The sequence below is a fragment of the Grammomys surdaster genome, unplaced genomic scaffold, assembly GCF_004785775.1.
Source record: "Grammomys surdaster isolate TR1022 unplaced genomic scaffold, NIH_TR_1.0 126187, whole genome shotgun sequence".
In the NCBI taxonomy this organism is placed as follows: Eukaryota; Metazoa; Chordata; class Mammalia; order Rodentia; family Muridae; genus Grammomys; species Grammomys surdaster.
Genome location: NW_021620993.1, coordinates 3,966,328 through 3,982,913, shown reverse-complemented (window position 1 = coordinate 3,982,913; position 16,586 = coordinate 3,966,328). Strand labels below are relative to the sequence as shown.

The window sequence follows — 16,586 nt, the reverse complement described above, 5'->3', positions numbered from 1 at the left end:
TGTGTGTGTGTGTGTGTGTGTGTGTGTGTGTGTGTGTGTGTGTGTGTTTTGCTGGAGTGGTCTTATCCAATGTGAACCAGAGCCAACTGTTTGGATTATCCTTCTCTCTATGGGACACTCCTGTGACCAGACAGGCATCTCCAGGGGCCACAGGCATCCTTTAGGACTAGCCATTGTTTTCTCTACCTTCTCAGGCTCTGATTTATTGTGCTTCTGTTCAGGACCCAGATTCACAGTGTTCCCTATGCAGGTGCCTCTGCATGGATGGACTCTAGAGGATCATGGGCCTTCCCTCCCATTGACCTTCCTTCCTGCTCTGGAATGGACCTTGCATGTTGCACGCCTCTGAGTTTTCTCCAATGCAATCTGTCTTCCACAGAAAAGAAAGCAAGGGGGCTGGAAACAGGACTCCTCTAACATCAGATGTAAGACCCTCCACCTAGAGTCAGGGATATAGGGATATGGGAACTCTGTCTCTCTAGAAGGTCCTCTTTTTCCCTGGAACAGTTGCTGTTTAAGCAAGGGGTCCGGAGGTGCCAGTATCTCAGCTTGACCTAGTTAGTATGTCCCCACATTCAAGTCAGGTCCTAGGTGTTTGCTTTGTGATTGAGAGGAAAGTATGGACTCTGGGAACCTGCATGCCCAGCCTGTGTCCAGTTAGCACTCTAGGAGGACACATAGAAGGCGACCGCCTGAGAGAGTCTCAGCTTTCCTGTCACATTGGGGAGCTTCCATGTCTGCAGAGGTCATGGTTTCTATCAAGTCCTCTCAAGAATTGGTGCTCTGGACTCCAGTGGGTCCATCTTTCTCCTGGGACTATTGTGAACATCATCTTAACTCTCTGCAGGACCGAGGGGCAGATCTTATGTGAATGTAAGAGGGGAGAGTAAGCAGACCTAAGTGCCCTGGGCTTGAATTCCCAAAGGTGGAGTCCATCCTCACAAGAGTTCTGACTTTCCACCTGGCTCTGAGGTCCCTTATTTCCTCCGCATGCTCCTTCCCATTCTCACCCCTCCAATACCTGTACATCCAGCCATGCATCCTCAGCCGAGGGCTAGCTATTCAGTCACCCCAACAGTCTTTTACAGCCTTGTCCAACAGTTCAAACCTAACTCTTCTCTCTGGAGTTCCTGCAGTGCTTGCCCACAAACCTTTGCCAGTGACCTGCAGTGCCCCAGACTCAAATCATTCATTGGGTGCTTTGCTATCAGAAAGGATTTCGGGGGAGGGGGTAGCCTAAGTCAAAGCACAGACTCAGTGAGACCAAGAGAAGGAGGTCTCAGGAGAGTGTCCCATCAAAAACAAACAAATTGCACTGTATTAGAAAAGCTACCAAAGCATCAGTCAGTTTCCTGATGGTGAAGGCTGGATAGTCATGATCACGACCCTTTGATAGTATCCCTTGTCTGAAGGGACAGAAGTTCTCCCAAGTTCTGCCCCAAGAGGCGTTTGTCACAAAGACCTAATGACCCCCAGTGTTGTACACGTCAAAGGTCATGAGAATGTCCTGATACCCAAACCTGCCACAGGAGGAAGATGGTCGTGGTCCAGCTGGACTAGCAGCCATCTGCTGCAGGGCTCACTTTAAATAAGTCAGTAATGATTGATGTGTGCCCTCCGCAAGAGAATAGTGACTGCCACCTGAAGGTCCTTGTGGCTGCTCCTTGGAAGAAGTCTCACTTGGAGAAATGCTGATGTCACCTGTGAACAGACTAAACTCCAACATAAAACAAAACAAAACAAAAAAACAGGCTGTTAGGTTGGTTTAAAAGATAGCACTTTCATATTGTGTCATCACAAGATACACATTAAAATGTATTCTTAAACAAATAGAAATGATAAGAGAAGGATTTGGGAGTCTTGATGCGGTGACAGTGAAATTAAGTTTCAAATAGATGATACACAAAGAGTAAGCAGGAATGGAGAGCGCCAGTGTCCCCGTGAAACAGTGACAGAACTCAGAACGGAGAGACACCAAACAACCCAGCAGTCACAGACAACTTACATATAAGCCTTGCACAGACTCGAAACCAGAACTAGAACTAGTAAACAAGAATCACCAAGACTGTAGAGTAACTCGCCCACAAGCTTAAACCAGTAGATAAGTGCAAAAATCTAGAATCCAGTTTCCATATGTCCCTAAAACTCCAAAAATGTTTATGTGAGCTAAGCATGGTGATGTACACCTTTAACCCCAGCACTTGGGAGGCAGAGGCAGGCAGATGTCCGTGGGTTCAAGACCAGCCTGTTCTGTATAGAAAATTCCAGAACAGCCTAGGCTACATAATGAGACCTATCTCAAAAAAAAATGTAAATTTATATTTTTAAAGTGTTTAAAGAGACAAAGGGGCCAGGAGTTTATGGCCAGTCTTAGTGATATAGTAAGTTTAAGGCTAACCTGGGCTCTATAAGACCTGTCTCTGAAAAAGGCACGGGACGAGGGGTTGTGGGGTGGGGGGTGGTCTATCTGTGACTATAGATCTTCAGCTAAGATCCTGGTGAGAGTGTGTGTTTGAATTAGAGAGCCCTGAATTCACAACCATCTTGAAACAAGCTATCTAACTTTCATAGTCTTTATTTCCTAGAACTAATGAGGGTGGGAAACATGGTTCTTAGATCTGAGTGATTATAAGAACACGTATGACTATGAGATCTTTTCCTGAGCTCTGGATAATGGTTTCCACATGAGTCATGGCTTCAAAAACAAGCCCCCATCCCCTCTTCCACACCAGCGTCTGCTGAGTCAGGCCTCTCATTCCTGTGTGGCTTTAGAAAATCACAGCAGCAGGTGTGGGTGGCCATGATCTCATTCCTACTAGCAACCATAGTGTAACCTTGGGAAAGCAAAGCCCATGGGTTCAAACTCCTATAATCCTGTGCATTTTCTGTGTGAACTCAGCAAGATGCCTGACCCCTCTGAGCCTTGCCTGTAAAGCTTGAGGGTGCTTCCTGCCTCGTGGGGTATAGCAAGATTAGAGAGTGTGTCAGTAGAGCTGATAAGTGCCCAGATGGAGAAGGTAAATAACATATCGCCTTTAAAAACCCTGGCACTCATTGAGAACTTGGGAGGAGTTAGGCAGGGTGAGATCAGGCAGTATAGCCTTGGGTTGGTTCTTGCCACTCAGCTCTGCTGCTGGACCTCACAAACGGTTAGCCTAAGACTTGCTTGCACTGAGTGATCTGTAGAGCCAAATGGGGCATAGGCCTTTTTGCTCTAGACCTGTTCCTCCATTTAGAGGCTGGCCCAACTCCCCATCCTGCCTCTCTTTCCTCAGACCTAGATGGCTAGAGGAAGCTCCTTTCGCTTGGAGGCGATTGACTGCTTGTGACATGAGATTTCAAACACTAGGTGGCAGAATTCCTCCTTAGAGCATCAATCTGTCCTGGCTGCAAAGATGGGACCAAAGCGGACTGGCCTCAATTTGTACCAGAGGCTCCCTGGTGGACATGTGTGCCTGGGATACTGGTCTGAGGCTGAAAAAATGTTCCCAAAGCTGTTTTTGAAAGCTTCTAAGGGGAAATGATGGAGGTGAGAGGTCATGGAGAGTTACTGACTGATGAGAAGACCCCTGGGAAGGATGCAGGGCTTAGGACCCAGTAGGACAAACTAGGGTGGAACCCTAAGATCGAGTCATTGAAGTCATGTTCGAAACCCAGGTCTTCTGGACTTGGTAGTGCATGCTTTTAGTCCTGGCACTGGGGAGGCAGACAGACAGATCTCTATGTGCTTGAGGCCAGCCTGGTCTACATAGCAACTTCTAGACAAGCCAAGACATCTCAAAAAACAAACAAATCAAGAAATAAAGGAAGGAAGGAAAGAAGGGGGCAGGGAGGAGGAAGGAAGGAAGGAAGGAAGGAAGGAAGGAAGGAAGGAAGGAAGGAAGGAAGGAAGGGAGGGAGGGAGGGAGGGAGGGAGGGAGGGAAGGAGAGAGGGAAAGAAAGAAATACAAACCCATGCCCAAAAGTCCATGGTAAGCCAAATATCAGAAGTTTTAAACAAAGACCCGTTCCAACCCCTTGTTGTATGCACTCACCCTCTCAGCCTGCTGGATCCAGCTCTGAGGCAGGAAGGAGGTAGCAGTGTATCTCTGGGCCTCCATTTCCTTGTTTTAGTTGAAGGGTTTTAATGTGTGGAGTGTCTGCTTCCACATTCTCTGGGGTGTGTAGCCTGCTCACAACTTGTGCCCCACTTTTCACCTGCTTTGAGGTCCATCGGAAGCAGCTCCCATGTAACTGTATCTGCGGGTGGGGCACAAGGTGCCTCTGCTGCAGTGCTCCGCTGAAATGTAATCCCTGGGGCCTATTTCAGAAACTCCGCCCAACAGCTCTGACCCTGTTTCAGCCCCTAGACTGTGCTGGGCACTAGAGTACTGTCAGACATTCTTCAGGGAGCTCAGCTCACCTCACAATTGGGGTGTAGACAACAGGCATGGCAGTGGCAAGGGTCAGACAGGACAGGGATGATGCAGCCCTGTGGGGGCTCAGTATACTTTGCAGTGGCAGGGACCCCATAAAAGAGAAAGAAAAAAAAACTTTAATGACCAAGATGGTTCTGAAATGACATTTTGTCAGTGGCAGCCATGGGCAGTTGAAAGCAGTGCCTGAGTCAGGTGACAGTCAGCTGCCCACATCCTGTCTAGAATGTTACTTCTTGAATATTAAAATCAGAGCAAGGCCACTCTGTCCAGTGTATGAGGGCCTTCTGGGCATCAGGATCCTTTTGTGAACCTGGAGCTGTGGGGGTACCTATGACTTTTATGCCTCTTTTGTCTTAAAGCACTGACATTGGTACTCTGGACTGAATAGCTGGGGACTCTGGGGATTCAGTGAGAACAGTGTGTAGCCCCCAGGAGGCAGTAGTCAGTGAGTGCCCCTCTGTCATCTTATAGGCACAGTGAGACAGGGGTGACTCTTGGGTCTACCTAGAGTATGGGAACAGAAAATTGAAGCCACTTTTCACAAGGAGGAGTAGAGACACCACAGGCTATCCCTATATAGGAAAGGGCGCTGAACTGCCATGCCAGCTACAGAGCAGGACCCAGGAGGAGTGGAGGCACCAGCAGGAGGAGTGGAGACAGCACAGGCTATCCCTATATAGGAAAGGGCTCTGAACTGCCCTGTAGGCCATGCCAGCTATAGGGCAAAACCCAGGCACCAGAGCTCATTTTTAAAGGTAGGACAGAGTTGATCAGATGGGCAGGGTTCAAAGGCTTCTGAGGCAGGCGTGAAAGCCAGTAACTCACAGGGCAGGTATCCTGGATATTCACCTTCCAACGTGCAGCTTTGCCATCTGTTTGTCACCTAAACCTGTCAAACACTCTCCTCTCCTAGCTGTATGAGGACCCAGGATGCACTGGGGGCTGTCTTCCAGCCCCCTACTGCCTGCCCCATGCAACCTGCCTCTTGCCGGTCTCTCTCTCTTTCTCTCTTCCAGAATGCCAACCTGGCCCCTTGTGGAGTAGACCCGGATGCCAGCTGGGGCACGCGAGGTACACATAATGGGGACCCCTGTGGGTCTCTGGCTAGGCCAGAATCATGTGTTTACCAGTCTCATTCTGAGACCACCCCTCCGGGACCTGCTGGCAGAAGGCTCTGCACCATGGATGAAGGGTCCCCTGGAGGGGTACCTGATGGCCCTCAGCTCTCTCATCCTATGCTGCAGGGACCTGTCAGGGCTTTTTAGTGCTGTGCATCTCTTGGAGTACAGCAGTTACAAGCAAACAGCTTCTAGGGTCTGAGCTGAACAGTGCAAGTCAAACCCCATTTTTTTCCCTTATCCACTATGTGTCTGCTGACGTGTGTGAGTGGCCAGCTAGTCATGTGACAGGCACTCCGATCAAGGCTGCTCTCGCAGCTCTGAATAGGGCTATATGCACTTGACCATGCTCACTGTGACCCTCTGGAATGCTGGGAGAATCTTGCTCTTACATACCAGTTTGCACACAGAATGGCAGCATCCAGCCTGCTCTTAAAGTGGTTGTCCCAATCTCTAGCCGCGGAGCTGGCACTCCAGAGTCCCTAGTTGGAAATCCAAGGGCCTCATACAGGTATCTTCCTTTATACAGGTATATTCCTTCCAGAATAATTTTGAGGAGCAGATTCTCATGACCCTTCCTGTGTGTATGGAGGCCCTGCCTTCCAAACCGTCTTAGCTTCTTTCTGATACCTTAAATCTAGAGAAAACCCTTGTCAGAAGGAGCAGTACAGAGCTTGGTAGCTTAAAACAGGAAGCGGAGAGTGATGAAGAGGGCCTGGGGTGTGGCTTGGGTGGCAGAGTGCTTGCCTCGCATACCCTGCATTTGATCCCCAAGCACCACATAAACTACATGTGATGGTGCATACTGTAATCCCAGCACTTGGGATGGGAAGACAGGAGAATCAAGAGTTCAAGGTCACCCTCAGCTATATAGTAAGTTCAAGGCTAGTATAAACTCAGTGAGACCTTGTCAAAAAAAAAAAAAGAAAAGACACTAGAGGTAGGGGAGTGTGGTAGAGGGGTGGAAGGGAGCATATTACTAAAGGTATCAGACTCCACAACACCCCTCAGAAAGTTTCCCTGGAGAACCCATTGCATGTCTGGGTAAACTAAGACTGATGTCTTTCTCAGAGTAGCCTTGAACACCATCAGGAAAGACATCTCCCAGCCTAGGAGCACAGTGCCGCTACACAGCTTCCAGTGTGGCCTGCAGCCTCCTGGCCATGCCTCCTGCTCTCTGTTTGATGTGGGAGACCCTTGAAATCTCTTAAAATCCAAGGCCAAAGTCCCATGAAGGCTGCTCAGGGTCCCAGAGACCAAGCATGGCCCATCTGACTGGGGGTGGGAGTTGCCCAGGAAGAGGATTGCTCTCATCCTGGGCATGGATTCTTTTGTTCCTAAGCTAGCCGTGTGGTTTCTGCTCTTCTCTTACAGAGTATAAGGTAAGGGACCATCTTCACTAACTGACGTCTCCCACCGTGCTGCACCCAACCAGGTTAAACAATTCTTTTCTTGTGTTTTCTCTATGAAATGTGCATGTCCACAGCTCACACAAGTATGTATCTGGGTTTGCCTTTCGGTCGGCTCAGCTCACTTGCCTCTCAAGGTAACCCTGTGGTGTCTTTCCTGCAGATATATCCCTATGATTCCCTCATCGTAACAAACCGAATTCGTGTGAAACTGCCCAAAGACGTGGACCGTACACGGCTGGAGGTAAGGCAAGATGGGGAGGTATCTACTGAGACTCCACAGATCTCAGCCACAAGATCAGGTTCCCCACACACATACCAGGAAGGGGTGCTGCTGTGGTGTCAGCACAGGGCTCAGAACTCAGGACTCAGGAATCCTCAAAGGCAAAGGAACTCTGTTGGCTTTGCAGAGGGGTAGGAAGTCTGGGTTGCGTAGTACATTGAGGAGCCCATGGTGGTCTCATGTCATGTGTTGCTGTGAAAAGGGGGGCCAGCTTGGAGGAGAAACTTCCTGGTTCTGCTGATCTAGAACAGAGAGTTCATCTGAGGAAAACAAGTGTGCATCTGAAAAGTCCGTGCAGCTGCAGCAGGGAAGTGTTTGGAAGCTCACTCTGGCCAGGGGAGCACTTTGCTGAGCTCTCACTCCATGTCCAGGCTAGAGTGCCCTTTGCCAAGGCCTCCAGTTCCTTCAGAACCACCCAGCAGTCAGCAACATTGGGGGGGGGATTCCCTTCTTGGACCTCACGAAGAGGTACTGTCTGCCTCTTGCTGTGGTAAGGGCATTTTCAGGCTCTTTTGGGCAGAGGCTACCTTCCGCCTATGCCTCAGGCAAGTACTGAACCCTGTATTACCGTCTCATGGGGCAGTGGCTTCATGTGTAGCCAGGAACAAGAGAAATAGGCATAGCCAAGGGGCCCCAGTAGGGCCAGGGCTTTGGAGGATTGGCAAAGCAGAGACCCAGTACATTCACAAAGAGGTGGCCTCTGAGGGGGGACAGATAAGCCTGGCAGGGTCCTGTGCTTGGATACAGAGAGTATGCTCAGGCTGGTCCAAAAGCCAGTCAGGGCTTTCACAGGCAACAGAACAGTGTGAGTGAGGCATCCTTTCAGATCCTGTGGGATGTGACCCTGGCAGGGATGGTAGGATAGCAGAGTAATGGCTTTCCCAGGCTGCCGAGTCACGTGTGCTTGAGCCTTCATCTACTTAGGATGAGAACCCAGAGCTGCATGAGAGAGTGGTTGTGCAGTCAGAGGTCATATGAAGTCCAGTCCCTCTGTACAGGGAAATGACAGCAAAAAGATGAGGTGACTGTGGCTGGTGCATGAGGAGATGGCACTTCTTAGACCCATAGTGACTTACACTGGAAATCAATGAATTCACATGACTGAAGTTCCCTTCACATGGCTGGATCTAAGCAGGACTAAGCAGTATTTCACAAAACCCAGCAGCTGAGTTTCCTCTCTACTGGCTCTAGGGAGACACCTTCTCCCCTCCTGAGCTCAAGGTCTCTGGGGGAGAAAGCCATCTCTCTTGTCTGTCTTTGTACAACCCGCACGGAGGCCTCTGGGTAGTCAACCAGCCCCTACCCCTAAAGCAACCAGTTCTACCCAGGGCAATCAATGTCCTGAGCAGCCAGTTTTACCTGGAGCTAAGTCGTCTGCTGGCGCCACTTGAGCTGGAGATACCCAGGTCGTGCCTGGAAGAAACTGAGACCTGCCATCTGAGATGGAAAGAGACCTGCTGGGTAACAGGCAGGTGGCAAGTGTCCAGCCAGGGAGGGTCATGGAGGGGACAGTACCGCAGAACAAAGCACAGCAGGATCATAAACAAGTAGTCACTCAATGCAGCCAGTCCACGTGGCGCATACCTGTGGCACCAGACAAGGATCCACGTAGTCAGAGCTATGGTTGGCATGATGCTTGGAGCTCACTCACTGCAAGTGAGGAAAGGTCAATGGGGCATTCGTGTGTATTTCGATGTGTGTATCATTTGTGGGAAGGACCAGCAGCTGGACTGGCTCAGAAGCTGTGTGAGACTGGCAGGGTAGGGGAACTGCAGGCCACTCGGGGATAGGACTCTCCCTGTGGCCTTAAGAGACTGGGCCTCAGGAGTCCTTTGCCTGAGTGTCAAATGTGACATTGGCCTTCTCTGCAGGTGACAGCAGCATCATTGGCCCACAGTGAGAAGTCTTGGCCTCTGACTGAACCTGGGCTTGTAAATGGTGGGGTACATCCAAGCCCACTGCTGCTGTATAGAGGGGGGCACTGCTGACCATCGGCAGCTCATTGGTCCAGATGACCTAGAGGGTTCCAGTTTGCTGTGATTTGGATCTTTAAAAAGCATGGTGCCCTGATGGGTTACTGAGGATTCCTGGACTAACATGCTCCACCCTGAGATGCTGCTCAGAGCTCAGATGACATCAGTAGCAACTCCCGCAGCTCCCTGAGAGCCTCTTGGGGCTCCCTGCTTTCCTTTGGAGCTGGGGTGTGTCTCAAGTGACTTTTGCTTTGCTTGTGAATGTGTCTGACGAAGCCAGCTAGAGTCTTTGAGGGGGTTTCACATCCAGGTGACCACACCCAAGAGTGTGACTGTCACTATTCTCCTTCAAGCTCAGCAGCCCCAGGAGGTGGACCAGTTACCACAGGTTGGACATATCCTTTCTTCCTTATCAGCTTGGGGACAGGGATTTGGTCCTGGAGGAGTGGGGTGGGGCTTTCTTGGAGGAGCAGACACCACCCCCCATTTCCCCAACCCTATGTTTGCGTCATGGGAGAGAACTCTACTTTTATAGTGAAACCAATTTATAGCTTGTAAAAATCCAGAGAGCCACAAAGAGGAACGGGAAGGGGGAAAGCCTTCTGGAAGTCCTCAGTGCCATGTCTTCAGGTGGACAACCTTTCACAAATCTCTCTTATAGCAACCAAGTTGTCTTTTGGATAAGGAGAGCTCACTGTATACTCGACACAACACCCACTCTCCCCCTGAGCTATACCACAGGCCCTTTCTGTGCCAAGTTATCGTATTCTGCCCCTATCTTGCCAGGTAGCCACAGGCAGGCTGGCTTCCTGCAGGTCCTGAGGACAAGATTGCCAATCACAGGCTCATTGGCTGAACTTGTCACACGGCATCACTTACCGCAAGGCAAGCTGGGAAGTGAAGTTAGTCCCGGGCAGGAAGAGACTGTAGGTGTGGTGGCAGCTGATGGTGTCCTCTGTAGCCAGCAGAGTTTGTCTCCTGACTGCTGATTATTATCAACACTCAATGTCAGAGTTCTCAGCCAAGTGCCCCAGTCACTTATAGACACGGGTACTGACTGGGACTCCAAGGAGGTCTTTGAGAAAAAAACAGACATGAGTTCTGCCCTGGTAGAATGAGTCCGATATGAGAGAGGCGTCCATCAACTGATTATTCAAATGAGTATGTATAACCATGTGTCAGCATTAGTGTTCTGTTCTGAAGGACAGGAACCTTGGCTTCTTGTTTCAAATGAGTGGATGATAATGGCGTAGGAAGCATGCTTGTGTGTGTGTGTGTGTGTGTGTGTGTGTGCGCCTGAGTCTACAAGGGTTTGATAGAAGACCACATGTGCCAAGGCCAGGGAGCAGAAGGGAACTCGAGCTATTTGAGGAAGGAGACCCAGAAGGAATCTATGAGACTGGACCTGAGCAGGTAGAGGGAGGGATAGCACAGGGCCCTGGGATGTGCTAAGCAGCTTAGTGTTTAGCCTGGTGACAGTGACACCTAAGGTAAGTTTGCAGTTTACAACATGCCCTGTGGCCCAGCCTAGCAGCAGCTAAAGGTACCACACAGGGCCCAGTTTGGCACCGTGTGTGATGAAGGCCAGTGACATGTGTTCTGTCGTGAAGATCCTCTCTGAGTGCACAGGAAGTTGGGTGCATCACACATTTCCATACATGGAGCAAAAAGGCCAGGTCTCCGTCTTCTGATGAGGAGTTCCGGGTGCTGGAAGATCTAAATCTCTGTCCTTGGTCATAATACACCAAGTGCCTCCTTCCCAGAGAAACCCAGGCCCCTGTGTGTCCTGAGTGCTTGAATTCTGAGGGTCTTCTGGGCCCCAAGTTCCTAGTTCAAAGGATGTGAACTCTGTTGCCCCTCATGAAATGACATGTCCTAATCTGAGCCATTCCTTGCATGCCTTGCCCTGTGCCCATTGAAACTGGCATCGTCTTGCTTCCAAGATTGTCTTTTGCCATCCCTGATGGTGTCATGGGAGGGGCTGAGCACTGGAGTAGTGAGAGCTGATGTGAATCCAGTCTCTGCAATGTCTACCCGTGTGGCTGTGGACAAGTAACCATTCTGGGCCTGGCCTCTCTCACCTGTCAGGTGACAAGGGCTGCACCTGTCCCCTGGACAGTTGCATGGATTTAAATAGAGGCTCAGGAATGCTTAATTGAGCACCTATAGTGTTAAGCAGCAGGTGGACACCTGTATACATCCCATCCACCAACCTGAGTGATAGCCCTTCAGATACTGAGCTTCCCATGGAGAGGGGCCCAAAATGATGATTGCTGGAAACAGGGACAGTCAATATTACCATTTACAAGGATGCAGAACAGTGACATCAGCAGTGGGAGAAAAGTGCTTTTGTAGTGCCCTGTGTGACAGCTGGAGCATGGCTGAGAGGCACGTAGTGCTGCTGTTCCTCCTGTGTGCCTGGCTCCAGTTTGAGCATGTGGAACATTTAACACTTCTTCCACAACTCCATGAGGCATCCAGATGGCTTCCAGGGCCCCCGTTTCCCAAGAGGCAGATATGGGATTCAGTACTCAGAGCCGCTCAGCTAACCTGCCTTCTAGATCAATTACAATATGGAGATGAATTACCAAAGGAACATGTCTTTTCAATTGCTTTTCTCATATATTTTCTTGCGACTATGAAAACGGACACACAGACCTTAGAAACATGCATTCATGTTCCTAACCCTGGGACTGGTATTTCTGAAATGAGGTGACTCAAGAGGCTAAGGTCTGAGACAGGCCTTCTCCTTTGCTTCTTACGGCCTTCAACCCCTTGACTGAGGCCCACCCAAATTTTTTAGTGTAATCATTTTCTCATAGACAGTTATTGATGATAACCATTCCCACAAAACACCTTTGTGGCAGCATATAACCAGTGTTTGACCAAAGCTCCAGCCCCAGGGCTTAGAAGAATTAGTATTTCCAAAGTAGATATCAAGAAAGGTGGGTGAGGTGCTGGAGAGGCTCCTGTCTGCAGGAGGCTTTGGTGTGTGTTACTCAAAGGTGGTGGCTCCTGGGTTGGGGCTCTGAGCTCTTCCTAGGGGTCACCAGGATCGGTGGACTCGGAAAAGGCTGCTGCAGAGGGCATGTTATTTTCCTGGGGTCTGTACACTCCCTGAGGCTAGTTGTATGTATGTGTGTTTGCTGGCATAGTAAGTCCAAGGGGACTGCATCTGGGAAGTGAGGATCTCAAAGTTCAAGTGTCCTTTCTCTGCTCAAACTTGTCCAGCCAGTATTACGAGGATAGAGCACCCTGGCCCCTGATGACAATAGGTGACCATAAGAGGTTTAGAGCCCCCCCCACCCCATTCACAGGACGGTCTTGATCCAGGTGGAAAAGCACTGGCGTGCTGTGGGGCAGGAGGACCAATAGAACTGGGGAGGGGTCTCGTGTCTGCCAGCTGGTGGGAAGCTCTCTGTGGAGCTGCAGTGGGCAGAGGCTGGTGGCCAAAGGGGTCTAAATGACCACAGCTACCCACGTGGTCCCTGAGGAAGGAAGGGAGAACAGCATGACTGCCTGTCCTTCTGGAGCAGTCATCCAGCTCAGTTGGAATTCAGTTCAGAGGACTTGGTGTGGCCTTGGGGGCCTCTTGGGTACCAAACCCCAGGCACCCTCACCTCTGGGAGAGATAACATTTGAGTCAGGGTCTATGTTGCTGGTGATGCAGGGGGAAGGGTTCTACCTAGGACTTCTACCATGCAACCATGTTCCCCAGGAGTGGGACTCTCACTCTTCAGAAAGGCACCATGTTGGGCTTTCTTCCTATGGAAGAAGCTTGAAGCTCTTAGCCTTGGCTAGTACCTGAGGAGCCAGAGGGTAGGGAACAGCTGAGCTCAAACAGCTATGTGGGCCCCTGTGGTCAGCCACACTCCAAAGGTCTTCCTGCTTGGGATGACACCTGGGGATCTAGAGGCCCTTCCTACCAGAAGACACTAACAGATCCTCTGCCAACCAATGGCTCCTCTGACCCTTGCTCACTCTCTGGAACTGAACAGAACTGGGACAGTCAAGTCCTGTCCCCCTCCTCGATGAACAAATCTGTCAGGAGCTGGGGGCTGGGGATGGGGCGGAGATGGGGTCACTGGCCTCAGGTCTTTTCCTGTCAGAAGTTCTGCTACCCCACCACCTCAATCAATGGACCTTCTCAATACCAGCCGTTACATTGCCTGTGTGTTCCCCCACACCCAGCTCTTGTTTGCTTTTCTCTCTCAACCATTATGACAACCTTTAATTTAACGCTGTTGCTTTCAAGTTGTGCAAACTGTACTCTTTTATTTGCCCTCCCATATCGATCACTAATTAAGAAAATGCCTTTAGCCCGATCTCATGGAGTCATTTTCTTGATTGGGGTCCCCTCCTCTCAGATGACTTTTTTAACATGTGTCAAGTTGACATAAAGCCATCTAGCACACCACTCTTTCTTTTTCTCAGCTGAGAGACAAGAATTAAGCACAGTAGACCTTCTGAGCAGTCTCTGTCACTGTTTGAGTTTGATAAACGAGGCAGCCTGAAGGAGTCTACAGAAGGCCCCAGGTGGGCAGGAGTCCTGTCGAGGGACACGGTTATTGAACTGAGCCATAGGGAAGTTTTGTCAGTGAGAGTCAGGAGTGGAGGGTGCTGAGGTAGCTCCACGGCTGTCCCTGTGTCCACACCAAGGCTCTGTCCTCCAGGTTTGTCTCTCTCACTGGAAAGAGGCCCTGGGCATGCCAACGAGGTGGCTTATCCTCAGTCCTGAGTCAGCGGAGAGCCACCAAGAGAAGACATGTTGCTGCAAAACTGTCAGCAGATTTCTAGGGCAAAAGGCCCAGAGCCTGAAGTCATAGTAGACCAGGCTTGGCTACTGGCTCTCGTACGACTGTTCAGTGGTGGAATGAGACAAAGGTCAATTTGCAGCTGCCTTGGGAAGATGGAAAGCAAGCATTCCAGCATTAATTCTGGCATTAATGTGAGCTTTAGCTGCAGAGAGAGGAAGTGCTGGGCCATGTTGAGAGGGGCGCAGAGTTACTGAGTCCCAGCCCAGGTCTTGCCTGGTTGGTCACTGTGTCACCTCTAGTTCTTTGAGGTGATCAAAAATCCTTATCACTCAAGACAAGAAGGTTCCCATGAGGCAGCATTGGGGGTGGGGGAGAGTGTGATTTTATGATGTGTATCTGTGAATCCAAGGTGACTGCAGGTTGAGAACAAGGACTGGGGACATTCAGGCTCCTTTTCTGTCTGGAGTGGGACACTGTAAATATTGACCAAGAAGCCTTGCTTTCATCTTTGCACTGGTTAGCCTCAAAGGGACAGAGATATCCATTTGTGGTTAAGCCTATATACATAGTTAAGTAGAACTGTACCCAAGGGGCAGACACAAAGTACAGGTAGAGGTGCCAGGCATTACGACAGGGACCCAGTTGGGGAGCCAGTGTTTCTCAGAGCAAAGACAGCTTCTCAGGCCCTGTTTCAAATGACACTCACTGTCTCTCATTTTTTTTTCCCTTGTCTGAAGAGACACCTATCACCTGAGGAGTTCCAAGAAGTGTTTGGGATGAGTATCGAGGAGTTTGACCGCCTGGCCCTGTGGAAGAGGAATGACCTCAAGAAGAAAGCCTTGCTGTTCTGACAGCTGCCAATGTCTTACCAGGAGCCTGCTGGGGGGGCAGGGCTGGAGGACCCCACTGCCCCCCTAAATCCCCTCCTGCACCTTGCTCTACTTCTCTGTGTCGGTGGGGCAGGCAGGGTACCTGCAGGAGGCAGGGTGGGGCCAGGCCCTGAGGAGCATCCAGCAGGCATGGTCCCTTGTGTAGCAAGGATGCTCCCGCCTGTAGTTTAGGGCCAGGTGCCAGCTTGACCCGCTCCTTCCCGCCACAACTGGGCATCAGGGCAGTGTTGCAGCCAGCTATCCTAGGAGATGGGGAAGAGCATTCAGCCAGCCCAGCACCTTCCCAGGGCACCTGGTGTGTCCACACCAGTGCTAGGCACTGGGGCACAGAGTGTCTAGGACGTGAGTGAAAGGCTTGTCAGTGGCAGACCCTGACACAGCAGTAATGGTAAGTGTGAGGCTCCTCAGAGCATAAGGAGATATCAAGCAGACTGGCAAGCTGAGGCAGGGGAGCCAGGCCAATGTCTGAGAGGCAGTGGGACTGTGGTTTTTTGTGGTTATTGTGGTGGATCTTTTCTGGGGAATGAATGTCGACCTGACAGGGTGCCCCCCGCTAGTGCTCTGTGTACTGTGCCCTTCTTCCAGATTACCCCCTTAGTTGCCTAAATGATATCTTTCAAGTTACACAGAAGTTTTTATTTTATTAAAAAGTATCGCTTCCTTACACATAAGAAGACATATATGCAGAGTTTAGTTTTACGGTCCCTGAGAAGGGGAGCGCCTCCGCCTTACACCCCCACCATGCAGGCCTCTGTGCTTCCAGTCCTTGGTGTTCCTCACAGACAGGAACTGGTCTGTTTCCCTTCATCCTTGCTCCTATGTATGTGTCACACAGACAGCCTCAAAGACAGCAGTGCCGTTTGTAAATACATGTGAAATGTATCCATCTCCTTTTCCCTCTCTGTTGGTTTTCTTCCCCCCAAATCACAAAGAGAAGAGCGCCCCCTGATGGCCAAAGCCCTAGAATAAAGGTTTCCCCACTATGGCCTAGTCTCACATAAACCTGACCAGTCTTCCTGGTAAAGTCACTCACTGTAGCCCCCAACACACAAAACATGCATGTCCAGGAAGCATGCTGTCATGTGACACAGACACTGAATGCAGCGGCAGAGATGGACAGCTAGAGGTGGTGCCTCCTCCCATCTGGGTGTTCAGAAGTGGGGGCTAACTGGGGCCCTGGCAACAGGTATGGAAGAGCACCCCTGTTGCAGGATGGGTAGACACTGTGGTCCTGGGTGACTCTAGCTGTCTCCTCCTCTGGGTTGTCCTCACTCCCTCACATCCAGGGACATTTCGAGTCTCATTTTGTGTTGGGGTTCTCACCAGCCTGGCTGGGCTGTGGAGGGGAACTTTTGGTACTTAATCTGCTTCCGGCCACTTAGCAGTCTGGACCTGCGCAACTGGAAACCCCCACCTCCTCATTCACGAGGTGTCATGTCATATCTGATCCCTGGGACACCTGGGAAAATAAATGGTGACACACTGTAACTTGTGAAAGGACAAAATGTGTTCAAGCATGCTTGGTTTTGGAGGCACGGGCAGGGTGTGCGCATGGAACAGGCCAGGCCACTGGGGAGAGACTCTTGCCCCATCGAGAGGTAGCCATGAGGGTTGGAGCCTTGGCTTGGTCAGCCTTAGAGAACCAACAGCTGGCATCTGCCTACTTTAGGCAGGATGAGGGAGCTAACCTCTGCTCTGTGGTAAAGACTAAAGGGTCCCCCAATGCACCCCAGATATT

At 50.5% G+C, this 16,586-nt stretch overlaps 1 protein-coding gene across 10 annotated transcripts in view; it reads left to right on the top strand.

Moving 5' to 3' along the window:
• Nucleotides 1-16,336, top strand: part of Ablim2 (actin binding LIM protein family member 2) — a 124,095-nt gene extending 107,759 nt beyond the window's left edge. For 6 of the 10 annotated variants that reach the window (XM_028758060.1, XM_028758056.1, XM_028758059.1 and 3 more), the window contains 4 exons: nt 5,435-5,489; nt 6,911-6,918; nt 7,109-7,189; nt 14,696-14,837. In XM_028758060.1, the coding sequence (XP_028613893.1) occupies nt 5,435-5,489; nt 6,911-6,918; nt 7,109-7,189; nt 14,696-14,809 (258 nt within the window). In that variant the 3' untranslated portion in view covers nt 14,810-14,837. Of the gene's footprint in view, nt 1-5,434; nt 5,490-6,910; nt 6,919-7,108; nt 7,190-14,695 lie in introns of all 10 variants that reach the window. The other 4 variants (XM_028758062.1, XM_028758061.1, XR_003710111.1 and 1 more) reach the window with 3 other exon arrangements.
• Nucleotides 16,337-16,586: the final 250 nt, after the last annotated feature.